The sequence below is a fragment of the Alternaria incomplexa genome, assembly GCF_024043165.1.
Source record: "Alternaria incomplexa strain BMP 0042 chromosome Unknown scaffold_11, whole genome shotgun sequence".
Lineage (NCBI taxonomy): Eukaryota > Fungi > Ascomycota > Dothideomycetes > Pleosporales > Pleosporaceae > Alternaria > Alternaria incomplexa.
Genome location: NW_026249860.1, coordinates 422,870 through 450,213, shown reverse-complemented (window position 1 = coordinate 450,213; position 27,344 = coordinate 422,870). Strand labels below are relative to the sequence as shown.

General features: G+C 53.3%; 9 protein-coding genes across 9 annotated transcripts; 4 read left to right on the top strand and 5 right to left on the bottom strand.

The window, feature by feature from the left end:
- Positions 1-1,244: 1,244 nt before the first annotated feature.
- J4E90_007558 (uncharacterized protein) lies at positions 1,245-2,809 on the bottom strand (the record flags this gene model as incomplete). Its single annotated transcript, XM_051437093.1, has 3 exons — positions 1,245-1,471; positions 1,522-1,797; positions 1,858-2,809. 3 exons carry the CDS (start codon positions 2,807-2,809, stop codon positions 1,245-1,247), a joined length of 1,455 nt encoding a protein of 484 aa, XP_051288839.1.
- A 508-nt stretch (positions 2,810-3,317) lies between these two features.
- J4E90_007557 (uncharacterized protein) lies at positions 3,318-4,365 on the bottom strand (the record flags this gene model as incomplete). Its single annotated transcript, XM_051437092.1, has 2 exons — positions 3,318-4,157; positions 4,213-4,365. The coding sequence occupies 2 exons, from the start codon at positions 4,363-4,365 to the stop codon at positions 3,318-3,320; spliced, it is 993 nt and encodes a 330-aa protein (XP_051288838.1).
- A 599-nt stretch (positions 4,366-4,964) lies between these two features.
- Positions 4,965-6,800, top strand: J4E90_007556 (uncharacterized protein; the record flags this gene model as incomplete). The annotated part of the gene is made up of 3 exons (XM_051437091.1): positions 4,965-5,033; positions 5,067-6,137; positions 6,627-6,800. The coding sequence occupies 3 exons, from the start codon at positions 4,965-4,967 to the stop codon at positions 6,798-6,800; spliced, it is 1,314 nt and encodes a 437-aa protein (XP_051288837.1).
- Positions 6,801-7,345: 545 nt separating this feature from the next.
- On the bottom strand, positions 7,346-8,697 carry J4E90_007555 (uncharacterized protein; the record flags this gene model as incomplete). The annotated part of the gene is made up of 3 exons (XM_051437090.1): positions 7,346-8,407; positions 8,457-8,471; positions 8,521-8,697. The coding sequence occupies 3 exons, from the start codon at positions 8,695-8,697 to the stop codon at positions 7,346-7,348; spliced, it is 1,254 nt and encodes a 417-aa protein (XP_051288836.1).
- Positions 8,698-10,378: 1,681 nt separating this feature from the next.
- On the top strand, positions 10,379-12,415 carry J4E90_007554 (uncharacterized protein; the record flags this gene model as incomplete). The annotated part of the gene is made up of 3 exons (XM_051437089.1): positions 10,379-10,399; positions 10,447-11,308; positions 11,358-12,415. 3 exons carry the CDS (start codon positions 10,379-10,381, stop codon positions 12,413-12,415), a joined length of 1,941 nt encoding a protein of 646 aa, XP_051288835.1.
- Positions 12,416-12,768: 353 nt separating this feature from the next.
- Positions 12,769-15,649, bottom strand: J4E90_007553 (uncharacterized protein; the record flags this gene model as incomplete). The annotated part of the gene is made up of 6 exons (XM_051437088.1): positions 12,769-13,222; positions 13,274-13,689; positions 13,736-14,050; positions 14,105-14,122; positions 14,666-15,219; positions 15,325-15,649. 6 exons carry the CDS (start codon positions 15,647-15,649, stop codon positions 12,769-12,771), a joined length of 2,082 nt encoding a protein of 693 aa, XP_051288834.1.
- A 949-nt stretch (positions 15,650-16,598) lies between these two features.
- Positions 16,599-17,585, top strand: RAB11B (Ras- protein Rab-11B; the record flags this gene model as incomplete). The annotated part of the gene is made up of 5 exons (XM_051437087.1): positions 16,599-16,619; positions 16,677-16,689; positions 16,748-17,137; positions 17,213-17,293; positions 17,455-17,585. The coding sequence occupies 5 exons, from the start codon at positions 16,599-16,601 to the stop codon at positions 17,583-17,585; spliced, it is 636 nt and encodes a 211-aa protein (XP_051288833.1).
- Positions 17,586-18,261: 676 nt separating this feature from the next.
- J4E90_007551 (uncharacterized protein) lies at positions 18,262-19,961 on the bottom strand (the record flags this gene model as incomplete). Its single annotated transcript, XM_051437086.1, has 2 exons — positions 18,262-19,545; positions 19,596-19,961. 2 exons carry the CDS (start codon positions 19,959-19,961, stop codon positions 18,262-18,264), a joined length of 1,650 nt encoding a protein of 549 aa, XP_051288832.1.
- Positions 19,962-20,450: 489 nt separating this feature from the next.
- Positions 20,451-26,426, top strand: J4E90_007550 (uncharacterized protein; the record flags this gene model as incomplete). The annotated part of the gene is made up of 7 exons (XM_051437085.1): positions 20,451-20,634; positions 20,685-23,268; positions 23,870-24,176; positions 24,249-25,118; positions 25,171-25,800; positions 25,849-26,128; positions 26,179-26,426. 7 exons carry the CDS (start codon positions 20,451-20,453, stop codon positions 26,424-26,426), a joined length of 5,103 nt encoding a protein of 1,700 aa, XP_051288831.1.
- Between the last annotated feature and the right edge of the window lie 918 nt (positions 26,427-27,344).

Sequence of the window (27,344 nt, the reverse complement as noted above, 5' to 3'; positions counted from 1 at the left end):
GTGTCGAGGCCCCAATAGCTTCCACACATAACGTTCGTTTCAGCTCGTAGTAATTGGCTCAGGCTCTCCACGGACATAGCATGCGCTACGGAAGCTATGGCGACGTCTCTTGCCGGATGTGTCTGAACCAACATCGAAAGCCTCCTATCCGCCTCTTCTTGGCTGATCTTGCCTTTCTTCTTGAGATAGGTATCGGTGTGATTGCGGATGAAGCCCCATGGGAATCGACGGTGCGAGGGGTGTAGTACCCCAGCAGTGGCCTCCACCTCCGCATGCCATTCTTGACTGTGATCGGTCTTCTTGAAGATCGCCGTGCTCTTCAACGGTATGGCTTTTTTGGCCCATGACATATGGGAGCGTTTGCCGGTATCCTGTTCGACTGCAGTAGGAGGCATGACGGCGGTGGCCATGCTTGTCCTACGTTTATGAGGAATGGCCCTGCGCCAGGGGTGAGATGATAAAATGGATACAGATGAAACGGCTAGTTCGAGTCGAGTTACGAACGGTCGGTGTCAAGAGAATCGTGGGTATCGGTTACCGGCAGTGAAGCACGGGAACTTTCGAGCAAATTGCAGTGGTTGAGTTTGGTGCAATGGGGATTTGTACCAGAATCGCGCTTTCCTTGGAAGCGCACGAGGATAGTGGGACCCAGAGTACCTAGGTAGCATAGGGTTGGTAGTGTTCAAAGAGGTGCGGCCAATAGACCGTCGGCTGATGAGGAAAGAGGAACATCAAATCTTGGAGGCGCATAGTGGATGTTACGGCAAAGATACATGGCTAGTCTGGTATAGCTCACATGTGATGGGTGGCCTTTTTCTGCGGAGACTGACACTTTGGGGCTGCGCACAAGGCTGAACAGGGTGGCTTATACGGAAAGCACATTCACCGGCCCCCGAAGCGGCTAGTGCGACTGCGACTGTGTAGGCTAACCATGGTACGAGACAGCGGTAAGCGAAGCGACGAATATGGCAATCTAATGTAAGGAATGGTCAACGAACGCTATCTGGCAAAGTTGATCGAGCAATCGGCGTATGAAAAAGCCTTGTAGGATCGTGTGATCTAAGGATTTGTGACTACGGCGCCCGGAACCAGCCTGATTCAGCCGCAAATGTGCCTGAGGGTGGCAGACATTGTTACAAACACTGACGACCTTTATGCATATTGTTACCTCCAGAACGCAATGGACTGCTTAAGCGAAACGCACGGACAGTCCCGATTTGAGACCATGAAGCTGCTACAAGATATCACATGATCGAACAATTACCTTCGTCGGTGTCAGGAGCGACACCACGGTTCTTCCGCAGATGCGCAGCGGCTTGCCGTATGAAGTCGCCTGTCTTGTGAAAACACACAAGGTTCCCTTTCGCATCCTTCACTGCTTCACCGATAGACCAGTCATAAGACTGTCCAGTGTGAGAGTCTGTGGCAGGACACTTAAGACCTTCGATCGCTTTTTGCTCAAAATCTGGTACTGCTCATATATTAGCCTGTTGGTCGTCGTTGTGCCGAAGGAAGACCTACGTGTTGCAATGTATAGGAGGAACTCGTCTACTGCCTTGCGACTGGGGAGCGTATCGCTACTTTGATCTGCTAGCAAGATCGCTGAGAGCTTCTCCATTTGTATGATTGTTTCCGTCCGTACGCCCTTGGACATCTCGTGCTGCTCAACTCGTAGAGCTGCGAGAGACTTGCCTGTCGGGTGGAGGAGAATCCCCTTGACATCTTTCGGAGTAAACATTTCTCTGCTGAGAGGATTGCGGAGTACACCGCCATTTGCCTGGATAGCTTGAACAAGTTCTAAGGTTGGCACAAGGTTAGCATGGGTCTCATCGTAGTCCGTACATGGAAGTCACATACCATCCATCGACCACGCATAGTTGTCCTCGGTCACATAGAAGTCCTCTCTGGCGATGTCCTCAATCTCATCTCCAAGCATGGTTTCGTCATTGACGTAGTTCCTTTCCAGATGCTCATGTTCGACGTGCATAAAACCAAGCTCGCAATGAAATTTGAGCGCATCCGGGAGCGTTGAATCGATGGCGCTTCGGCGTTTGACTAGAGTATCACGAATGGTATCGATACTTGCGCCCGAGGGTGTGCCATATGGCGCGCGCACCCATTGAATCATGGCCTCCAGATCTGCGATGACCAGGTTCGTGGCCTCTTTTGGTTTGTCGCGGATATTTCGCGCCACAGAACGAGCGCTTGCAGGTGGGCGCATTCCACTGTAGACGGCCCCATTACTTCCATCCGCCATGAGATGGACTTTAGCGAGGTTCTTCGACTGGGGTAAACCGGCCTTCTTCTGGAGGGTCTGTAAACGCAGCAGATTCGCAAATACATGTGTTGCCTTGGCACGTATGTCACGATACCCAGTAACCAGGTTTCGCTGTTCGTCGTTTAGGTCATCTACTGAATCGCCTAAGATGAAGTCCGACCGCTTGGATCCACGTTTCGATATTGGTTTCGCCGTGAATGGTAAGTTCTTCAAGGGTTCGCCTCCGGAATGGACAGAAGATGCCTGTATTCGCTTGACTGCCTTCTTCTCGGGCGCTGGAGGCTCTGGCACTTTTTCGAGAATCTTTAAGAACCTAACAACGTCTAGGTCTGTGGGAGCTAGAGCCTGGAGCTTCTTGGCCTCATCTAATGCACCTTCCAACCATTCATTGCCGACTGCGATGTAATGTTCGATAAGCAGCTTCCTGGCTTCTATACCCGGGGGACTACGAGATATGCTTTCGTAAAGCTCTCCGATATAGATAATATCAGGGCCTGCTCCATGTGCGGCAACGCCTGATGTCGCGGCCATGACTGCTGAAGCACCGGTTGGATGAGGATGCCGTAAATCCGGACGTCAATCGTGGGCTGGATGTGAGTGCTGTGGGTGCTAGGGTGAGCCCGATCGCGCCTGCTTGTACCAGGTTGAAGCAATATGTCGGCTGAAATGTGTGTGTGATAACCTGTGCTCTGCTGGTCAGTGGGGTTGGTTAGTTGCATGGAGAGATCAAAAACTGGAAGCCACAAGGCTGAGCCAGAGCGGAATACGGCCCCCACTGCATGTGGTGACCGGTGATTGTCGAAGGCAGCGCTCGAGGTTGGCTGGCACTGCAGGTCCCAGTGGCTTAGCGCGACGCTAGTGCCCGCTATCCGCGACACTGCCCAGGTGCCTCGTGAATGCAGGTGAGATAATTACCCCACGAGAGGATATTTTTAAATGTTTGTATTCAAGACAAGACCAGCGATGCAGTAGCCTCGCGGTTCTAAGATCCAAATCTAGGGTATCAAGCTCTCCTAGGCCCGGTCAAATCGAACCCAAATCAGTACAGCAAATCCGCGAACTCTCCCAAAACTCCCTCCTTGCCGCCATCAAAGAACTCATGCATACCATCCATAGCCGCAAAGTGCTCGGCCACCTTCAAGCCTCTTAGTCGCTCTGCCTCGATAACGTCCCAGTTCCAATCCTTCGCCTCTACAGCCTTGGGCAGCACATCGTCATTCGGCCCTTGTTCTTCGGTTGTAGCCTCTTGGTAGACCCAGCCTTCTGGCTTTGCGGGAACCATATCGGCATCGACCAGCACATGCTCCGGTGGCACCGTGATCCTGCCTCGCTTGACGACATACTTTGCAATCGCAGTAGCATATATCGCGCTCTTGAGCTTCTCTGTGTCAACATCCTTGGCTGGCTTAGACTTCTTCCAAGGCTGCAATGTCCAGCTCTCGGGTTGTGCGACGCCAGGCTTGACCATGTGTGTGACGAGATAGAACCACTTCTTGTCCCAGCACAGAAGTCTTGTCCACATCTCGTACTTCTTGTACGGGAGGATCTCCTTCTTGAACAGACAGCTTATCCCTCCTAGCGCAATGTAATGCTTTCCCCGTGTGCCTTCAGTCGCACCTATTGCTCCTGCTACAGCGCTCTTCTTGGCGCCACCTAGACGACTGTTCTTTCTTATACCGTTGCGAATGAGCGCGGTGAAGAGGTGTGTACGGGATATGTCCATGTCGCTAAAGTATGTGCTGTTGGACTTGTGCATGTTGTAGTCTGTCTCGAGGAACGTGGTACGCGTTGAGGTTATGATCGGTTGGAAGAGCGCATGCGGAGGGATCGGGGTCGGTTGGAAGTATAATTGATAGAACAAGGCGCGGATGAAGCGTAGCTATGGTAATCGTCAGCTCGAAGTCGCGTGTCCTGCCGCTCCGCGAAATACGTACATGCCAGACAAATGGCAGATTCTTGAGGTTCGCCAATGCGAGGAGAATCGCAGCTATCCTCCATAGACCGCCAGGCGCGTTGTAGCCTGTCCACTTGGCCAGCGTAGCCATCAGGTTGCCTCTCATAGTAGGTTGCGACACGAGTGCTGCCATTGACGCGCCCGCAACGACGATGCTAGCCGTCTGCGCCATTGTGACCATACCAGAAGATGGCTATCGATCTAACGAGCGACAGCAAGGGATGGACACGTTATTATACAATCAGCGTCAGCATACGCCGCCCTGCCCCTTCGCGAGGGTTCAGGTGCCCTTCCTAATCGCGAGCCGAGGCTCGGAATGTTCCGCACTTGGGAACATGTGGATAGCTGCGCAGATCCGCATCCTCGATTCGCAACTTTGACCTACTTGAGGATACTCACCGTATCACCGGTATAGCTCAGCGAGTTAAACTCTGCCTTCTTGGCAGCAGGTGTCTAGCATGTACAGCGCATTTGACCGAGCCCGAACCGCTACGACGCTTCACGATCACGGATTCCATAAACGCACGTTCAGAGAATTCCCCAGAATACTAGATCCATCTCGCCGAAAGCCATCAGCATGAGGGTCTTGTATTTTGGTCGTGGGCAGTAAAGACGCGCGAAGCATGTGGCTGCGGGTCAGCCTCCATGCAGCAACAAGCCCTGGAGCGCGCTTTCCCTCAGGCTAACAATTTAGCCGCGGAGTCTCCTGGCCTTCACTTCTCAACTACATCCATGACCGTGCCTCTGCTTCAAACGCTGATTGACTCTGAAAAGGTAGTCGCTGTACGGCCGCTTCCCTCCGTCTGTTAACGATCGATCTTTATCGCGAAACAGACACGTTACGTCAAAGCCGATCTCAGCTTTGTCGGTACAGGCGACATCCAGGCCATGCGGCTGCTCAACGTTAACACCCGGAAACTGGAGGAGTTCTTCGGTGATTCGATCCCTCCATACGCAATCTTATCGCATACCTGGGGAAAGGAAGAGGTTTCGCTACAAGATTTGTCAAGAGAAGGGCACCAGCAGAAGCAAGGCTACGGCAAGATAGAAGGGTGCTGTCAACAGGCGATCAAAGACCGCCTACTCTGGGTATGGGTTGACACTTGCTGCATCGATAAGACGAGCAGCGCGGAACTTTCCGAAGCCATTAACTCTATGTTCCGCTGGTACCAGCATTCTAGGGTGTGCTATGCCTATCTGCAGGATGTGCCCTCTGGAACAGATGTTTACGCGCAGGGTTCTGCTTTCCGAAAGAGTCGATGGTTTACTAGAGGCTGGACACTACAGGAGCTACTTGTTCCCCAAAAAATCGAGTTTTACGACACCAATTGGACGCACATCTTTCTTCTCAACACCATTAACTACCCCACCACGGGCCCAGTCGACATAATCAGCGATATCACGTCCATCGACTATGCCACCTTCCGCCACTACAACGTCTTGTCCCCTGTTTCGTCTGTACCGGCAGCCTGTGTATTCTCGTGGATGGCGAGGCGGAGCACTACTCGTGTGGAGGACGAGGCATATTGTCTGCTCGGTCTGTTGAACATAAACATGCCGCTGTTGTATGGAGAGGGCGAGAAGGCTTTCATCCGGCTTCAAGAAGCTATTTTGAGCGGTTCCGATGACATTAGTCCTCTGGCTTGGGGATATCACAGCCCTTACATGCGTAATATGTCATACCTTGCAAGATCACCAGCAGTATTTATTGGCTATCCGAAAAAGTATGATTATCGCAGGGAGCGAATACCAACGATACATACTACCGTCACTGGGCATGGCTTGCACATTGAGCTTCGCATGATCCTCGTCGATAAACGAAGCAAAGTGTGGTTAGGCATCGTAGAAGAAGGGGATCTTGGCACTGGTACAGGTATCGCCATCGTTCTACAGCAAATCCGGAATGTAAATTTATTTAAGAGAGTCAGCGGTTGCCCACCCGTTTCCATTCAAACGACAAGCCTATCCCGACGCGCAAATTGGGCCATTAAAAGCAAGCAGATATATATCGCGCTTGATTCTGACTACCGCGTAGATAGTTGGAGGACTGACACTCGTACCACCTTGGAAAGGCTCTTATTTCGAACTTTTGTATATCAAGCTGTACAGTGCGAAGTGAGGTTCTCATTCGCGCCCGCGACTGGGTACTTGTTCTCGAGCTCATGGCCGCCACCAGTCTCAGAATCCTGCCTTGACGGAGAACCCGTGTCGTTTCATTTTGGGCCAACCAGTAGCGTGGTCTACATTATATTCGCCAACGAAAGGCAGGAAGGGTTTGCAGTAAGAATTGAGATTGAATGGGGCAAACACGGGGCAAAAGTCGTGAAACCGACGTTTTGTGTACTTGCCGACCAACATATCCACACAGCTCTGGAGCATTGCTGTGGAACTAAGCTCGGCTCAAAAGTCCCGCAATTCGCCAAAGATATGCACTGGCAACACTACTTCGCTGCGAGGAACGTGACTACCAACGAGATTGGTTACGTGTACGCCACAGACGGACCACGGAATCGAAGGGGGGAGATCGAATCTTGTGATCTTTGGTGGAAGAAGGGTTTCTACTCCTAAGGAGGACCAGTCAGTGGTGTATTGTAGCATTGAGAGAGCATAGAACAGCGAAGGACTACACGTTATACAAGATTGGAATGATTGCATGGCACAGGGTGATAAATGTTTCTTTACATTTATGCATATTCGTTCCTACTACATATGCAACAGCATATCCATATCCATAACCAAGGAAAAATCGCAAATGGGTATATAACTGAGGGCCGACTCGGCCCGATGCCCGTCAGCATGTACAAAAACGCCTTTTGTTCCAGTATGCCGCTCGTCATTAACTCAATTCCGGAATAGTGAGCCCCAGGCTCCTTTCTATCACTATCCCAAACCCGTGGGGCTTCTCGTGGGGCCATGCCTGTCCGCTGTGCACAACCACTCTGGGGTGTGCAAGGATGGCTCGTTACGTGGGGCGTGAGGCGTGCTCGTGCAGCACATGGGTAGGGGTATATGTGTCCGTAGATGCGCCGACCGTAGTAACGCCTGCCCGTTCGTGATTACTGATGTATCGTTCGTTGTGAATCGTGTTGAGTGTTAGAAAATCGATTGTGCACTCAGCCTGGCGGCGGTGGTCGACGGGGAGACTCGCTCGTTCGTCGGGGTGTTGAGACACTATCTCGCTGCATGTCTCTCATCGCCTCGGCATAGTCCTTCTCCGCAGCCATGTCTCTGCTGTTACTGTTGACCATGTCGTCGATAAACTGATGTTGTTTCTTCTGCACGGGTTGTGCATCTGCTCCTGTAGGGCCATCGCCCAACATGCTGGGCACGATATCTTCTGGATCCAGCCCAGCGTTTGAGTCTCGGTAATCCGGCTGGTTGGGGAACATGACAGAGTCTTTTTGAGGTCTTCGCGCACGTTTTGGCTTCAGCGGGAAGTTGCTGGGATGGATGTAGTCGCCGTCTGGGCTGCGCACATTCTGGAGCGCGTTTGCTTCCCTCTCCATCTCTTCCCATGTGGCGACGAGGTTGTTGTCGTTACGACTCCGGCTGTCGCTCGGGTCACCCGAGAAGCTGCCTAGTCGACTGATCCGGAAAGCTCGCAGGCGGTCGAGCGCCACCTTGAAATCGTCGAGAACGACGGAATCCGTCAGGCACTTGAATACGAATGCGAACTTCCAGAAGGGGTTGATGCCCGTGGCGCCTGGGAGTTTGATAGCCTCGGTGACTGTAGAAATGTCCAGGACGATGAAGACGATGCTGAGTAACATGGACAACAACATGATACCAAAACGCGGCGAGATGCGTACGATCTCCTTGAGGCTCAGTTCGTATTGCGTCTTGATGACCCAGAAAAGGTAGATGGTGGTGAGAATCCACCAGGGATCGCGGCATAGCGCCTCATATGGTCGTGTTTTCAGGAATGTCTTGTTGACGCCATGAAAGTAGGCGAAGTTGGCGTATATCTCCACGACCCAGTACGGTTGAACAAGCACTACGGTGCCGATGAAGATATAGCTGACAGGTTTCGAGAGGAACGGCTTGATCTTCATCCATGCAATGACATTGTGCAGAGACCAGGAGGCGTTCAGGAAGATGGCGGCGACGGAGAGCCACCAGGCGTGGACTGGGCTGGGGAAAAATAACCAGAATCCTTGCCAGATACCAAGGATGAGCTGGGCTTGATTAGTATGGATGTAAGCAGAAATGTAAATGTGGACTCACTTCAAGTAGAATCAACTAGATGGTTGTCAGCGGTGGTCACTGCTTAAAGAGGGTTCTTACTAACCTTGTGCAACAGGACGCCGCGCCTCATGTTTGCCAACGTGATGAACGCCATAATGATGAGCGAACCCACGAGATAACCTTGCGCCCATGCTTCCAGAATGAGTTCCTCCGGGTTGCTGGGCTTGGGTACGACCTCACCCTCATTCCATTTGCGCTCGATGTCGGGTATGGGACTCATGGTGTTGGCAGAATTTTCGAAGGTCGGTTCCGAAAGCCGGGGCGGATGCCGAGGAAGCGTGCTGTGATGTCACAACGCGAAAAGCTTCAAATTCGATCTCAACACTTTTACCATGGCAGGCGTGAGGGGGAGCGACAACGATGGGTTTATGAGGAAAGACGGGGAATGAGTACAAGAACGAACGGGCGCAGCTGGGCGTTTCTCGTGGCGCGTCAGTTCTCCGCATCTCGCCATGACATTTACGGACGATGGTCATCCTGGAGGCTCCGGGGGCCGAGTCCATGCGTAATGGTGCTTTGCCTAAGGGAGGCATAGTGTGATTGAATCATGGCGGTGGCGCCCAGTCGGCAATTGGGACCACGCGGGCCAAGAGGTGTTTGGTGAAGCTGTGAATAAGCCAGCCGTTGTCGACTTTGCACCGAGGCCTAGAGCCATTGGCCGGGCCGGCAAGTCTTTCGCTGACGCGCCGCCGCCACGAACGTCTGCAGTGTTTGCACCATGACTGCCGCAATGGAATACTGAGGCATGGATTGGATGCGCACCTTTTGCGCGAGAACCAGCTGTTGCCGATGCGGTCAATGTCAGCACGGAACTGTGTACCGTGCAACGGCCGCATGCGTTCTGGTGCCTGGACGGCTAAAATTTGAAGTTCAGCACGCCTTGACCGGAAGCGGCTACCGTCGATGTCGATGGCTGCCAGCTGCATGGATGCTGCGGCGGGTGAGCGACATGGGACCCAACAGGCTGGTCCAGCGTCCTGGAATCTGGGATCGAAGTCTATCTACGTTGTTCATCTCCTTGCAGTTTTGGTGTGTGTTTCGTGTGCGAGGCTGTCTACCTTTGGTGGCAGCGCGACTAGATGGTAGATGATGGTGTGGCAGTATCTCAGAGAGTGTGTTTCAGATGGGACAATGTTTCAGATGAGGCAAAGGACGGCTCTGTAACGTGACAGTATGACCACCGCAAGAGGGAAAATATTGCGCTTCAGCTTGCGATAGAAGGCTATCGAGTCCTCGACGTGAGCTGATATTATCCGGAGGCTGTGAACAGCTTGTTATGGTGCAAAGACGCGTCCCGACGATGCAGCTGACGCAGTACCAGACGTAAAGGGGACAATGGTCTATAAACAATGAGGCATGGCATGCTATCGTCACTGACGCCTTCCGGCTTACCAAGTACAGCAGAAGGTCGACTGCCGGCTAGACAGCCTCTAGATTTCAGGATCGGCAGGTGAGGCCAGCACGCGCCAGCCGATGTGGTTAATTTCGCAGGTGTCATCAGAAGCCCAACCATGGAAAAAGTAGCTTCGGGTCCCAAATGCTATATTGGCGGCTACAACTGCCTAGCTGGCGACATAAGTCTAAAGTGACGACCGGGTCTGTGGGCCATCCGTGGACATTGGCTGCATCATCAACACAGACTTTCATTTCATGGACCAGGGCGAGGACATGAAGAAACAAAGCGGCACATATGGCGAAGTCTGTCGCAAAGGTAGCACTGCGTAGTCAGCATGAGGATGTTCGACTCATAGTGATGCACCCGTTCGAGGCACATGGCAAGGGCATGGCAAGGCTGGGGAAACGCGCTAGCTGCCCCGCTGAAGTCATAGAGAATCGCCGCGTCAAACATTGTTTGCGGCCCACGACATCCAACAACCGCCGCAGAAGCATAGGCGTTCAACATGTTCAAAAAGAAACCCACTGTAGGTTGCAATCTCGCACATACGCTGCACTGACTAACGCCCCTTAGATCAAGCCCCTCTCCCCCCTCAAGTCGAGCGACCGCCGCAGGACTGCCGACCAGATCATCGCCGACTTTGGCATAGACATTCCCGTAGATGCCGATGCGAATCCCGAAGACAAGGCAGCTTCGTCAACCGCCGGCCTCACAGCACTGCGCAAGTCGCTGCTCCCCGAGAATGCCCTGTCCGCGCGCTTCACCACAACCGCGGGGCCAGACCTCAAGCAGGTGTCGGGCACAATATACGTAGGCAGCCATGAGGGCACCAGCGGGGAGCAGAGAGTATTGTGGGCAAAGGTTGGTGACAAGATGTACCCCACCGTCTATACCCTCTGGCACAACCCAAGGATAGTCCCGTTGCTCTATACGCCACTCGTCGTGGTCGAGAAGATGCAGGGTGGCGCCGACCTGATGACGCCTGGCCTACAACGAGGCCCGCCGTTCCCCAAGAAAGCGACCAAAGGCGCAATCGTTGCCATTGCAAGCCTCGAGGCACCGACAGTTCCCATGGCGGTTGGCGAGTGCGTCATTGACGTAAGCGCGTTGGGCAAAGTCCAGGGCACCAAGGGTATGGCTGTGTCGACGTTTCACTGGGCAGGCGACGAACTATGGTCTTGGAGCTCGACAGGTAAGGCAGGCACTGAGCCTCCTGATATCCTCCAGGGCTGGGACGACGACAATGGTGAGGAGGCGAGTCTCGCTGAACGCACGGCAGCCGTCGATCTAGACGATAACGAAGGCGGTATCACTCTCGATGCTACCCCGACCGAACGGTCAGAGGCGGAGAAAGCACAGGGCGTACAAGGCGAAGATGCGCCATCCAACAACGACTTCATTGATGTCCTTGAAGATAAAGAGCTTACAACCAAGGGTATGCATCCTACATTCAATCACATCAACCAGCAGCTAACAGTCCTCAGAAATCGATGAAGCCTTCAAGAACGCATTCTTGTACGGTGTCCGATACCACATGGATCACAACAAGGGCCATCCCTCCTACGGCCTCGACTTCCCGATCTCGCAGACAAACGTCATGTCCACGCTCGTCCTACCCTTCCTCCCTACCTATACCCCTGCGCGAACAGCCTCACTACAAATCAAGAAGACAAGTTGGAAGAACCTGAGAAAGTTCGTCCGGTATCTGGACAAGCAACAAATTCTCAAGTGCAAAGACCGCGACGGCAATGAGGTCGTAGTCCTTGACATTGACTTCAAGGACCGCCAGATCGAATCGTTCGTTCCCTACCGGCTACCGAAGAAAGATGCGCCAACCGCAGCGAGCGTCAACGGGAAGCCAGCCGCGCCTCTCTCCGCCGAGTCCTCCGTAGGCCAAAAGCTCAAGCTCGTCTCCGTACTCCGACCCAAAGAGAAACTCGCACCCATCCTCAGCGCCTCCAAAGCCGATCCCCGCGGCCTCTACACCCCATCAGAGCTGAAGCAACTCCTCATCGCCTACATAGAAGCCGAGAACCTAATCGACCCCAAGAACAAGCGCCTCATACGCATAAACCCACAGCTCGCAGACGCGTTACTGGGCTCCTCGGCCGCCGACAACGCCGCCCTCTCCTCAGGAGCCATGCCGCGCGACGCCCTAGCCGAGCGCATGGTCGCCGCCTCCTCCCCCTTCCACGCCATAATCCGCAACGACGCCGACATCTCTGACGCGAAACCCAAAGCCGGTGCGCCACCCAAGATACAAATCACCCTTGAGACGCGCAGCGGCAATAAGACTGTGACGAAAGTACATGGGCTGGAGCCATATTATATCTCGCCGCAGCCGCTCGCTGATGAGCTGCGCAAGACGTGTGCGGGTAGCACGAGTGTGGATAAGCTGCAGGGGTCTAGTCCCAAAGCACCGGTTATGGAGGTCATGGTGCAGGGGCCACAGAAGGATGCTATTATGAAGGCGTTGGAGAAGAGGGGGGTGCAGAGGAATTGGGTCGAGGTTGTGGACAAGACGAAGGGAAAGAAGAAGTAGATGTATATATGCGATAGGTTTGCAAGCAGTTGAATGATACCCAGCTTGTTTTCTCCATGTTCTGTGTCTTTTGATGGCTGAGTAGTGACTGGAACATGTCTTTGAGGCGATGGATCCTTCTTATTAAACATGTGGAATGGGTTGCTACTATCAGAGGGTATCAAATTTCCGGGGAAAGAAACGGAAATGTTATCGTGAGACCATGCCTGATATGGGCAAGCGAATTGACCTAGTCTCTTAAGACACGCCAGACTTCATACAGCCCAACACGACTTCCGTGAAAGAATATGTTGAGCCCTCTTCCACCACTCTTCAATCGTTACCGGGACATGTTTAGCATCGCGCGTAGGTTCCTAGCCCGTGCGCGTCGCGTTACCGTCTTTGTCCGCTCCCTTCGCACCCACATCCCCTGCCATCACGTCCTCAAAGAAGTTAAACATGCTATCCTGCCCACTCTTCTTAAACTCCTTGATACACTGCCCAGGTGTGATGACTTCAGCAATAGTCTGGATCTCCTGCTTCCAGTCCTTCACATACGACGCCGTCGGCTCGGTATGTACAACGTAGAAGTGGCGGTAGTCGCGGCGCATATCGACTTGCAGTCCAGCGTAGTAGCGTATCATGTTCAGATTGGCGGCTTGCTGGCTACGTTTGAGCGTGTTGAAGTAGTCGACGGGTTCGCATTCTGCGATTGCACGGCGCTCAGAGAGGATGGGGTGTTTGTCGGCTTTTAGGCTGAGGGGGGCATCGGGACTGTCTTGCTCGATGAAGTTGGGGTTTATGAGGAGAGAGTAGAGCTCCGCGGCACTGTGTTGAAGTTAGTGATATATCCTTTTATTTCGAGTGTAGTGAACGGACCTTTGTACATCAGGATCCCCAGCCTGGAGCTCTGTTGCTTGGTCTTCACAGTAGGCAAACAGATGCTCCATCAATTCCGGGCGGACACACAGACGCCAGAGCAAGCTGTTCTCGACGATCTCTGGAAACTGAGCTGATGGACCTGCGAGTTCCTTGAGCTTCTTGATTTTCGCCAAGAAGAGCTTGATAATACACAACGCATATCTTGGCATCGCTTCGAAGACTTCGTCCGTGATGTAGATAAATCCACCAACAGGAAATATCTCAATGCGATCATTCCGGAGCACAGGTGTCTCTTCTGAAGCATAGTCATATTCGATACCTGGTTGAAGCCCGACCGACCAGAGACGCACTCCTCTACGGAGGACTTGGCCGAATCCGGGGATACTTGTGAAGTACTCAAAGTCGGGATGTGCCTAGTCTGCTTAGTATTCGTTTGTTCCAGGAGTGTGTGATACGTACGATGATGATACCCGTGCCTCCTTTCAGGATTTGTTGCTGAAAATCTGCCCATCCGCCTGCATAGCTCGCACTGCTGACTTGGACATGATGCATCAAGAGCCATCGAGTGATGATTTCAAACTCCACAAAGTGATCTTCAGGGTGAAAGAACAAGAAAGCCCTCCTTTCTACCGGATCGATGGTTGTTTCACCATCGTTGGTCGCAAACATGTCTTCGAAGTCGAGCTTACTGACTGCGCTTATTCTCTCTTGCAGCTCTGTGCATCTAATATCGACAGGAGGGAATTCCATGGGTGGAGGTGGAGGAGGTGGCGGCTGGAACGGTTGTTGCGGTTGTTCGAGTGGCATGGGAGAAGGGGAGCGTGTTACTTCACCGGCAACGTCCGGCTGAGCAACATCATCGATGTCCATATGGACAGACGCATCAGATTCATCAGACCCATCCGCCGGTCGAACAGGCTTCTGGCGAGAATCATGTGGCCCATCCGCGACGATACCAGTATCATAATGTTGGAAGGCACAATCCTGGTCGGACTTACGACATTGAGTGTTTTTCCAGTACCAGCACGTAAGTTGGTTCGGTGCCAACGCTTTCTTGGTGAACCTGTCTCCAGACTGACTTTCTCCACCATTGAACTCCGGCCGCTTCTCAGGATCAATTCGCACATCGGGAACTTTAGGATCAGTGTGCTTCATCCACCCAGTGTTGTAGTGAGCGTAATTACACTGTTCGGCAGACTTTATGCAGCCCCGTTCATGGTTCAGCCAATAGGGACAGGTGAGTGGTGGCCTGCGATATTTACCAGGTATGAACCCTTGCATATCCCCCAAGGGATAGTCACGGCCATTTTCATCCTTATTTCTATGCATGAAGCGACATTCTTTCGGACCTCTCGGGCAATCACGGCTAAGCCTCCAAGAATAGCATACTAATGGGACTTTGTGGGTTTCCCAGTCTTCCAAAGGTAGGTTACCGTCAGTAGACTGTCGTCTTGGGGGAACGTCGCTGTTGGAGTCTTCTGTGGGTCGCCTATGGCTAGGCTCACGACGACCGTATAGATCATCGCGTGGTGCGCGCGGGAGCGAGATAGTGGTACCGGGTGGGGCGTTGACAATCTGTAGAGCCGAAGGATCAGGTGTACCCTCCCTGGCAGACTTCTTATTCGCCGCCCCTCGTCCTTTAAGGTTGCGGAAATGGGTCTTGTTCAATTCAGAGATCTGACGAGGCGGAGGTTTCGGTTGGTTCGTGAACTTGATGGCGCCATTCTTTCCTGTATCGGACGTGACATTACTAGGACTGACCTGCGTAGTGAATGAGACTGATCTCTTCGCAGTACCGGGATTTGCGCGGGCCGGAGTTATATTGGCAGAACCTGTAGCGGCGCTTGCAAGCTCACTGGTGGTACTAGCCCTCCGTTGCGTGGGGACCGGGTCGACATGTCCGGTTCGAGAATGTGGATTTGATTCCGATGGCGAAGGCTTAGCTGGGCTCGGATTAGTAGCTGACTTCCGCTTTGGAGTGGTTGTAGCACGTTTCAGTGCTGTACTTGCTGACTGAGCTGACTTTCGACGTAGCCGGCGCTCAGTACCAGCGCCCTCTGCACTAGTTGACTTGTGCTTTGTCTTCTTTGAGGTCATCGTGATCTCATCGAATAATGAGTCATCCGTCAACTCTGCTTCTTCAGAAGAAGACAAAGATGAGTCTGACTGCACTACAGGAGGCTTGCGCGCTCTTGGAGGTTGTCTTCTGGGACTTTCGATGAACAAGTTGTTGAGTTGACTGGAGTCTACAGCTTCTCTTTCTGCCAGTGTAACTTCGAGGGGCGGCACACCTTCATCTGCCGCTGCTCGAACTGCTGCCTCGAACCTGCTTATGTTTTGGTCGCATAGCTTCCGGAATTCAATCCCGCTCATTTTCGATTTCTTCAGGTTCCATAGTTCCAGAGCGGTGGGAGCTGGGGGTCCTGGGGGTTCTGGGGCAAGTTCGGGGTCCGTTGGATCATCATTAACATTTTCAAAATTTGATGCTGGTTCCCAAGTACCTACATAACGTTAGGAAGATGCGATGAATGTTCAACCTTGTGGAATGCTTGGAGAGTATAGGTCAGGGTAGTGTCCCAGGCAATACTAAAGGACTGCGAAAGACAAGATCAAATGCTTACTGCTTTATAGCGGGTTAGCTTGGCTCAACGATCATTCAGCATAGACTTACTCGGAAAGTGGATAGCCCTCCCACTTGGTCAAGTACTTTATGCCCTTCCCGAAGGGCGCGACGTCCCATTCATTTTGCCACTTTTCTGCTATGATACATTCCACGTCAAAAGTACCCGCCACTTCCTCATTGTCTTCGGCAGGGCGTGATGACATTCTGGCGAAAGCCGTAGAGATGAATGGGGATGCAAGGTCCTGATTGGTTGAGAGCAGCGGGAGGACGCTGATACAACGCGCAGGTCGAATTTTCCGACACGCGCCCGATCGCTGTAGTCGCTCAACACGCGATAAGAAGAGGCTGAGTTATTGCCGCTATTTGGCGAAAGGCGACTTGTTTGCGGTGGTGCAAGCAACCACGGGCGTGAGGTTGCAGGTGAGGGCGCGGAGAGTAGCGTCTCGCTTACCTAATGCGGCATGGGCTCGTTCGCCCTGAGTGCTGGCTGGTGCTTTGTTGGTGGAGCAGCGACTCCTCGAGGCAGCGAGATAGCGCACCTGGACACTTCACCCGCCACGACGACCGTACTCTGCCTCTCTGCTTGCCCTGATACCCCAACGCTATCCAGGCCCTGCTCCCGAGACTCTCGCTGAATTAGCGACTGAGACGTGCACCCGCCGCCCGCCTGCCACTCTTCCCCACCTGCCTACCGCAACAATGGCGAACGACGAATATGACGTGAGTCCCCGTACGCCAGCAGCTGTGGGCTCTGCATACTGACCGTCGTGCCTGTAGTTTCTCTTCAAGGGTACCGCCTCTCCCCCCGCCTTACTCGTCCTGGTCTCGTCGCCCGCTAACCCCCGCAGTGGTGCTCATCGGAGACTCAGGTGTCGGTAAATCCAACCTGTTGAGTCGATTCACGCGCAACGAGTTCAACCTTGACTCCAAGTCGACCATCGGCGTCGAATTCGCTACCCGCTCCATCCAAGTCGACGCAAAGACTATCAAAGCCCAGATCTGGGATACCGCAGGCCAGGAGCGGTACCGCGCCATCACCTCCGCATACTACCGTGGCGCTGTCGGCGCTCTGCTTGTCTACGACATCAGCAAGCACCAGACATACGAGAACGTCACGAGGTGGCTGAAGGAGCTGCGCGACCATGCCGACTCCAACATCGTCATCATGCTCGTCGGTAACAAGAGCGATTTGAGGCATCTGCGGGCAGTGCCGACAGAGGAGGCCAAGCAGTTTGCGAGTACGTGTCTCACTCTATGACATTGGCAGTTGTCCAGATAGTTACTCAGAGACGACGTAAGCTGACACTCTCCAGGTGACAACAACCTCTCCTTCATCGAGACGTCCGCCTTGGACGCCAGCAACGTCGAGCTTGCTTTCCAGAACATTCTCACAGGTACGCCCGTCTCATTATATAATACCCCGCAGTTAATACAGTGTTCGGCGCAAAGTTTGGCGTCACAGTCCAGAGGCTGGATAGACATGTGCTTACACCGCCACTTCCGTCGTGCCCTCAACGCCGAGTCACCAGTACGAACTGCTGCTAACACTACCCAGAAATCTACCGCATCGTCTCAAGCAAAGCCCTCGACCAGGGCGAAGGCAGCGGCCCAGTCCTCGGCAACGACCGCAAGGTGCTCGAGATCAGCAAGTCGGCCGACGCGGAGCAGAAGAAGGGATGCTGCTAGACGACGACGAAATCCACAAATACCCTTCACCTACAAACTGGTTGCGCCGGGTTACAACGCATGTTTTTGGCGGAAGCAGCGAAGGGAGAAAGCTCGGATATAGCGAGCAGGACTACGATACAAATGTGCCTTACGTTTAACGCGCGGGAAACAACATGAGATGATGCAAATGCCCAAACTCGGCGTCCAGGAAGTCGCTCACTTTACGTCTGCTTTGTGTCTGTTCGGCTACAGGTGTCGGGGTCTCTGCTTGGTTTTGCATGCTGCGAGAAGCATCTCTTTTGTTCGGTTCGGGACTGGAGGCGATAATGCGAATAGTGGCTGTATGTATGGCGTGATTGCAATGTCAGCTCATGTTCAGATTATCTCATGTAGCCACCATGGTCGTTGATTGTACAATCGTAATGTCACGACGGGCTGACGCGTCAGCAGACTCTTGGAGCGGCGGTTGTATCACATGTGACGAAGTAGATCCACGGCTTAGTATCTCTCTATCGGTCGTCTCGGCAAATCGAGCACTTGACCACTGACCAGTGACACTCGGCACGTAGATCGGTCCTTTGCGCATCTCGATCACCGTACCGAGCATCTCTTCCGGGCCACTCACCAAGACAAAACATCACTCGGATCTCGACCCAAAAGTTCATCTAAAAACAACAAGTAGATTCGTAAATGCTCATGAAACGCCTATCCCCCTTCTTCCATTCATATCATTGGGCCGCCAAGTATCCTCTGCCTTCGTCCCAGGAGGCAAGTACTGCGAGCCCTGCTCAGAAGTCCTGCGATAGCTCGAACTGCCCGAATCATCGTGTCTCTTCTCATCTCGTGACTCGTGAATACCCGGCATGGAGTACGTCCCTGGATCCTGCATGGAAGACGGACTAGCCGTGAAAACAGGTCGCGACTTGACGTCTGTCGCCAAGGGAAGCAGTGAGCCGCTGTTCTTGGACTGTAGGGCCTTTGCGCGTTTATCTGCTTTGGCGGCGTCGTGCGTGCGGTCGTAGAGATATAGACCCACGAATGTGAGAACGAAGCCGAAGGCTTGAACTTTGGTCATGGGCTTGCCAAACCAGACGACTGCGAAGACGATGACGAAGACGCGCTTGATTAGACTGGCGACGGAGTAGGTGACTGGTGAGACCATGGATAATAGCACGAAAGCTACAATGTTTTGCCCAAAATGGAAGGTCCCGTTGAACAGAAATTCTAGAATCAGCCGCCCATGGTCCAGAGCTTCAGGGTGGTCTGATAGTTCGATGGAGGCGTCATGCAGAAAGTCGAAGATGAGTGTGAATCCTTCGGACCAAAGCCAGAGTGGGAGTGTGAAGAGGAAGGCTAGACCGGACGAGTAGCAGAGGAGGTTTAGTTTGTCTGGCTTAGTGAACTTGTTGGGTGGGAGACCGTCTTTCTCAGCGGCTGCGGCGTCGTTGAAGATCTGTTTGGAGACAATGTTCTGTACGACGAAGAGGATAGCGCTGGCAAATGCGGACATCAGGCCGATCAGGTTCGCATTGAAATCCGCCGAGCATGCCAGTATGACTCCCAGAGTAAGTGGTATAAGGGAGAGGTATGTTGGGATCGAGTATTGAATCTTGAAGAAGATGCTGTAGGCCATGACCGTCAGGAGCGGGGAGAGTCCCTTGATGGTGTGCACCAGCGACACAGGTATCCTCGACGTAGCATCGGCGCTGAGAATGTGTCCGCCGATCTGGAAGAGCGTCAAGGGCAGCGTAGCCATGATCAGTTCCCTGGATGGGCTGCGAATGCCGTATTTGAGGAAAGGCATCGTCTGCTTCAACCGCGGAAATTTCCTAGCGAACATGGCCATTATCAAACACCAGCCAGATACGAAGGCGAATTGTACGGTTGTAAGGGTGATGGGCTTCGGTAGGGCGGTCAGGATGGCCTTGGAGGACATGTTGGTGAAGATGGAGGTCATGTACCACACGCCGCAGAGCACCTGCGTCTGTTAGCCATGGACCATGCAGAGACGTGCATGACGCGACGTACGATGAGTTTGGGCGACAGCGGTGCCTTGAGCGCATCTGCGAGCTCATGCGCATTCTGGCTGACACTGCCCTTTCGCGTCCGTATTGTCCTGAAGGCCTCGGAAAGGCTCTTCTGTCGCCCGTGTCTGTTCGAGGAGCCCGACGAGGAGCCATTCATGCCCCCGAACCTGGCCTCTTTGCGCGGATGCCACCTATCCCCTGGTACCGTGCTGCCATTTGTCTGCGCTGCATGACTGGGGCTGGCGGACCGCGACGAGCTGAGGCCGTAGATGTTGTCTTCCTCGGGCGTGGGGAGCAGATCGGGCTGGAAGGCGGGAAACTTGAAGGTAGCGTTGGGACTCGGGTCCCGCGCCAACGGAGGCGTCATGGCGACTGCGGGATGGAAGGAGGTTGGGGTGTCGTAGAACTATTCGTTACGCCATGGGGGTGGGAGAAGCGATGTTGCAGGCGACTTGGTGCTATATGCGCGGAACAGTGGCGCACTCCTTTGCTACACGCAAGAGCACGAGGGCGGCACAATCAGCGGTAGCGGTGGTGGGGTACCGTGGATCGTCGAGAAGGATTATTCCACGAAGCGTGGTGTTGAAGGCAAGCGTCGCAATAGATCCGTAATTAGCGGAGAATTGTCTGGTTAGTGACATACGCGTTCCGGGCGTCGTGCAGCCGACAGGGATAGCAAATCACCAGCCCTCGTCAGCCAAGCTCCGTTGATGACTTCGGGAACTACCATGCATTCCGCACCTGCTGTGTCGGGCAGAGATCTTCTGCACCGATAACGACGTTCCTGTTCAAAACCACCTCTTTCGCTCCTCATCATGTGTCGAGGCTTCGTGCAACCCCGAGTATGTCTGTTCCGATGAACCGGCCGTCGCTGCCGTACTTGTTCTGTGCTGTCTTCCTCCTGCTGCAATTGGGTCATGCTGCGGAACATGGCCCGGTCGTAGCCCCACTACACCTAGTGAGCCGCCAGGAGAGTGCCTCCTTGATTGTTTTCAACGACACATGGCACGTCTTAGGGCCATTTCAGATTGGAACAAGAGGTACGTCATTGACCGTGGTGACGCGGAAACACCATGCCAACATCATATAGAAGCCACGTGGGGTGCCGATCCACTCGAGTACTACGGCGGCTTCAGAAATCTCCAATATGACCCTGAGGCGACATTTCGGAGCTCATTGCCTACTAACGGGACCGCGTCATGGAATGTGACCCAAGCCGTACTCACTTTGAACGATGCTACATCAGCCAACGCTTCCTTGAGCGTGGCTTACTCCAACGTTGATTGGGACTTCCTCAAGGTCGTATACGGGTGGGCTGCTGTCCAATACCAGGCCTGGGCTCGTGGCGAACTCATCGTCGGCGGTAATGAGACTCAACATCTAATCTTGCATACGGACGCCATCCTGGAATACTGGGTGGATGACCAGCACTACTTTGGAGGAGACTATTACAGCTACCGCAACGCACCTCCTGTTCTTCATCTCAAGCCTGGCTCACACAGAATCGATCTTCGCCTAGCTCGCGATGTCAGGGCTTTTGGAGGCATTCTGGAGCCTACCATTGATGTTGTCGTTGGCGTGCAAAAGGCCACAGGGTCTCTGGAACTTGCGAAACCTGGCATGCTAGTGTCTGATGTGGTCGACGGAAAGCTTGCTTCGTCGATTGGATCGATATACTTGAGGAACACTGGGGAAGAGGATATCGAGGTCCTGAGCATTCAGCCCTCAGATGTGAGCTCGCACGTCTCTTTCGCCGGGTGGACAACGGGCGCTCAGTCATTGTTACGCGAAGATACTGATATTGCTGACCAGGACGACTCTAACACATACGAAGACTCGAGCATGCCCATCACTATTGTTTCTGGTCAAACGAGGCCCATCGTCTTGAAAGCATCTCTCTCTACCAACAACGCCTCATCCTTGGATTACGACATCACGTACCAGTCCGTTGGTGGAACGTATCAGAACACCCTACATGTGTCTCAAAAGCTGAATCATATCGATCTCTACAGGCCTCACAAGGTCACATATCTCCACCCGGGCGGCATAGTTTCCTATGCCATGCTTCGACCTCCGGCGAAGAACGCAACATGCCCACCGGGACAATCGAAGCTGCCTTTGCTGCTGCAACTGCACGGAGCTGGTCTTGAAGCGGAAAATCCACAGGTCACTGGCGCTCTGGATCCTGTCTCTGATCTGTGTGCATGGGTCCTGTTCCCAACAGGTGTCACGCCGTGGTCCGGCGACGATTGGCACAACTGGGGCTTCGCCGACGTTGAAGCCGCAATAGCTGCGATTCCAACCTGGATCACGAACAATAACTGGACCGGATACGGTATCGATACAGACCGCTGGATAGTCTCGGGGCACTCCAACGGTGGGCAGGGTACTTGGTATGCTCTGACTCACCGACCAGATAAAGTACTCGCTGCAGCACCAGTTTCGGGCTACGCCAGTATTCAGGTGTACGTGCCATACCATCTATGGCAGCCTGCAGATCCAGGACGTACAGCAGTCATCAGTGCCTCACTAAACAATTATCGACATGAAATGCTCATGCCCAACGCGCATGGAATTCCTGTTCAACAGCAGCACGGTGAGATTGATGACAACGTTCCAGCTTACAATGGACGCCTACTTGCGGAGCAGCTGTATCGCACAGGTGTCAGTTCGGGAGTTACAGGAGCCAAAGCTAGTTACAACGAAATAGCCGGGGCAAACCACTGGTTCGACGGGGTCATGACAACACCAGCATTGGTAGACTTCTACTACACCCAGGCCAAGAACACTGATATTCTGCCTCGGAAAATGCAGCATTTTCTCATCATGGTTGGCGACCCTGGAGACATGGGGAGTAAAAACGGCATAAAAGTCAAACAACTAGAAGACCCAGGACGCTATGGCAAAGTCGGTGTTCGGGGACACATCATCAAGACGTCCAACGTACGAGAACTAGAGTTCGATATTGCCCTCTGGAAGGAGTCTGTGACTATCGATGGTCACGAAATGAGACTGCCAGAGGCAACAGCAACGACTGACACTGTCATTCGTGTTAACAAGACAGACAAAGGCTGGAAGTTCGGCTCACGTACCGCAGATTCCGTGCAACCTGAGAGGAGTGGCCGACAACTGGGCTCCATGACGGCCATTCTTCGCACCCATGGGCCGTTCACTATCAGGCACCCAGGCTCTGCCAATTCGTCGTACATTGCACTGCAGACTTCACGCAATCTACACCAGTACTTCCAAGCAGACGCCAACATCGTCTCTTCCATATCAGACTCTGCCATTTTCGAATACACCAACAACATTATCACTCTAGCTGTCGGCGCCAGTCTCAAAGAAAGTGAAAGCAACTTCCCGATTCAGTTTGGCGAATCTGGAATTACCATCCGCGACTACCGTGGGCAAGACCAAACATACGGGGAGGAAGCTAGAGGTGCAGCGTTCTTGCGACCACTACCAGACGAGCGTCTCGAGCTCGTATTGTGGGGTGCTGATGACGAGGGGTTGCGACAGGCATCCCGTATCGTTCCTCTGCTGACAGGCGTCGGCCAACCCGATTTCGTTGTCTTTGGTGAGAGCGCAAAATGGAAGGGTATTGAGGGTGTCTTAGCGATGGGTTTCTTTGACTCTGACTGGAAGGTCACTCCCAGCAGTGTCATAGAAAGTGGGTAAGCGATGCGCAGGCCCAAGCTCGAAGAGGTGGTAGGTAGCTGCGGATATCAAAGGCTCAATATGTCTTGTCAACTTTCAGTGTGGGAGTAAGGCTATACCAGCTTTGACATGAATGCAACGGGTGGAGATGTAGAGCGGGCCGATCTTTACAACTGTATCCTTAATTCCTCTTTCTACAATAATCTCTCCGTTTGCTGAGGTGAAGACGGGTGCGACGCGTCCCGACGCGACGCGCCTTCCACCTGGGCACCTACTCGCGCTCACCTCGTCTCTTTCGGAAGCTTCTATTGTCATCACCCCACTTCTCCCGCTTCCTTTACTCACCCTCTCCTCGATCTCTTCCTTCTTTCCACGACTGTCGTCCTTTCCTTACGACAACGCCCTCTGCGACCTACTGATTTATGTACATTTGAGCTGTTTCCTCGTCGCTTCTGCATCTACATTGGCCATTTACGTCGCCAAACGAGCTGCACCGAGCCTCCGTTCTGCATATTATCTGCCCATTTGCCCAATAACCCCAGATTTGTTTCCAGCCGCCTTCAGAACCGCACTCTTCACCATATAGCCTGGACACGTCGGTAGCCTCTCGGATCTAAGTCATCTACCCACTCTTCCAAGCTCCGCTACTATGAGCTTCAACATAACTTCCGACGGGTCCCCCACACCCCGCAAGGGCCCCAACCGATTCTCCAAGGCCGGCGATCTCAGGATTGACACCTCGCCAGAGGTCCTGGGTCAGGCGGTAGGCAGCATGAGCCTGCACCAATACCCATATGCCTTCCAACGTGCGTTTGGCTCATCGTTGACTTGCAATACACAGGGCATGAAGCGACCACTCGGTTCTTCTACCCTGGGCAATCAAGCGCCAATGCTACAGCAGCACGACTCATTCGACGGCTATAAGGTCAGTACCATCCAGCATTTGCCGCAGTCTCACCGTCGCCACCTCTTACATAGACCAAGCTGACCTACCCAGAAGCCCAAGATGGGAGCTCACGAGGAGTCAGCCGTCATGGACTCGCTCTTGCAGCGCCTGAATGGACGCTCCCCTCCGCACGACCCATATAGCTCCTCCAACGGATCCATCCCCATCACACCGGCCACCGACGACTTCGCATCTACCCCATCGACGGAGCTGGACGGCTCGATCATCCTCGTCGAGGCTTGCGAGCTGCAAAAGCTTAAGCTAGAACTACAAGAGGCCCGCAACGAAGTCAACCGCGTCAACCAGGAAATGCACAGCCATCATGTGGCCCGGTCGACCATGGAGCACCTGAGTCAATCGTCAGAGGCTGATTATAGCTACCCGGGTGATGTCACTGAGCAGACTCTCACCAGTTTGCAGAACAAATTCAATGCTTCCACTCGGAGCAACTACGGTTGGGGCAATGAGCCTGCTCGCCCAGCCTATACCAGCAACAACAGCTTCGGCAACTCATACCAGCCCCAGGTGCAGCCTCAGCCCCAGCCTCAGGCCCGTCCACAACCCGCTCAGTCCGGCTATCGTCGCAATGGCTTCTTGAACGAGCCCACTCATTTCCCTCTCGACCAGAGCTTCCGCAGCAGCGGGATTTCCAACGGCTTCAATGCCGGTATGGGTAGTGGCATGCCTAACCCCATGAATAACAACTTCAACGGTATGAACATGGGCATGGGAAATGGACTGAGTAATCCACCTAGCCGCCCTAGTTCGGCCTTCGATCCGAGTTACAATCAGTACGCTATGCCGCCCATGTATCCGATAGGCCACCCGGCTCCGATTGGTACAATGGCCAGCAGATTGTCGCCAGATGCAAACGAGTTCAACGTGGCCAATGGCATGGGACCGTCTCCATGGAACTCTCAGGTAAGATGCCACTACTGCATGCAGAACCCGGACTTTCACTGACAAGACATAGGCTCCGAGTGAGGCGGGTACTTCACAGTACGTGCCCCCTGTTGAACCCATGAACTATCGTCGCCTGTTGGACCGAAACATGAGCTGCAACTGGAAGTACATCGTCGATAAGATCATCTGCAACAACGACCAGCAGGCTTCCATCTTCCTTCAGCAGAAGCTCAAAGTAGGCACACCTGAACAGAAGTATGAGATTGTGGAGGCAATCATCTCCCAAGCTTATGCATTGATGGTCAACCGCTTCGGCAACTTTCTTGTACAGCGTTGCTTTGAGCATGGTACGCACGATCAAGTCATCGCGATCGCCCAAGCCATTCGCGGCAATACTCTCGCCTTGAGCATGGACGCTTTTGGCTGCCATGTTATCCAGAAGGCCTTCGACTGCGTCCCGGAAGAGTATAAAGCGACTATGGTGCACGAGCTGCTTCGTCGCATCCCAGAGACTGTCATCCACCGCTACGCTTGCCACGTCTGGCAGAAGCTCTTTGAGCTCCGTTGGAGCGACTCTCCACCCCAGATCATGCGCTACGTCAACGAAGCTCTACGAGGCATGTGGCACGAAGTTGCATTGGGTGAGACGGGCAGCCTGGTCGTACAGAACATCTTCGAGAACTGCCTTGAGGAGGACAAGGTATGCGAAGACTCCACCGACCAATTCCTTCATACTAACTGGCATTAGCGTCCCTGCATCAACGAGGTGCTCGCCAGCATAGATGTCATCGCCCACGGTCAATTCGGCAACTGGTGCATCCAGCATATTTGCGAGCATGGTGCGCCCGCTGATCGTAGCCGTGCTGTCGATCACATCCTCCGCTTCAGTACAGAGTACAGCATGGACCAGTATGCGTCCAAGGTCATCGAGAAGTGCCTGAAGATTGGTGGCAACGAGTTCCTGGACCGGTACTTGGACCGCGTATGCGAAGCTCGCCCCGATCGTCCACGCATGCCTCTTATTGATAGTAAGTTTAAAGCACCCCTGATCCGCGGGCTATAGCTAACCTTGTCAAAGTCGCTGGTGACCAGTTCGGCAACTATCTCATCCAGTATGTCTTGACCAACAGTGGCACCCAGCATCGCGAGCTCGTTGGCGGCCACATCCGTAAGCACATGGTCTCTCTCCGCGGTTCCAAGTACGGTTCTCGCGTCGCCATGCTCTGCTGCAACCCTGCCCTTGCGACACGCCCAGGACCTCCGGCAGGCATGCTTCCCCGCTATGGCAACCCCGCACCGCGCCCCAGTTTTGGCGCATTCCGTTAAAGACGTATTTGCGCGTGTACATGTCTTTGTCCACATACGTATCGTTGGGTATTATCAACCAGTGCACCGCTCGCTCGATCTCGAAGAAGGTATCGTGGATATGCCCAAAAGCTAAGATCAATGTCGAACAAATTGTCGAAGACCATTGGCTTAAAACGAAAATACGCATTTCCTACAGTCAGTTGGAAAAGCATCGATTCCTGGACACGCCTTATCACGGACATGTTCTTTCTTGTTTATCCCAACACTTTCATCGGCCTGAGATACTTAGTAGGATTATGGAGGCAAAAGCTGAAGAAGACGATATGGTGAACAATGAACTGGATTGTACCTACATACTTATCCTTCTTTCGGAAGCAGACTAATCACGAGGTAATACGGTTACGATAATGCTGTCATCGGATGTATGTATTCTTCGATGGAAATAAGAAACATGATGCCCTATTGCATGTATCACTGCTTTTGATGTGTTGGGAAGAGTTCGTGGCTTTACCGCAGTGATGGGAACTGATGAGTGAACATAAGAGACAGACGTTGCTACCCGTCTTGTCGTGGATGTCAACGTGCGGAGCCGCTCGGTGAACCCTGGAGTTTGTACGGGCTTCGGTGGCAACTCGGGCATGGCCGGGAAAGAGCTTGCACATGTCGGGAAGACGATAATCAGGGTTGGTGAAAACTTCGAGCTGTTTCATCGAGAATCACGTTCTGAGGGACTCGCATAGCCTCATGTAGAGGAGAGGGAAGGTTGGCCGCATATCTGCTGAGTCTGAACAGTGCGAGCGGCGAGCGGCAACTAAGAGATGCCGCTTCGGCACAGAATCCGAAGAGCATGCGACACGCGAGAACTTGCCGAGCAGGAACCAACCGGGGATGCATTGCTCACAAGCTTACAGAGCTTTACTTAGCGGCTGCCTGCAT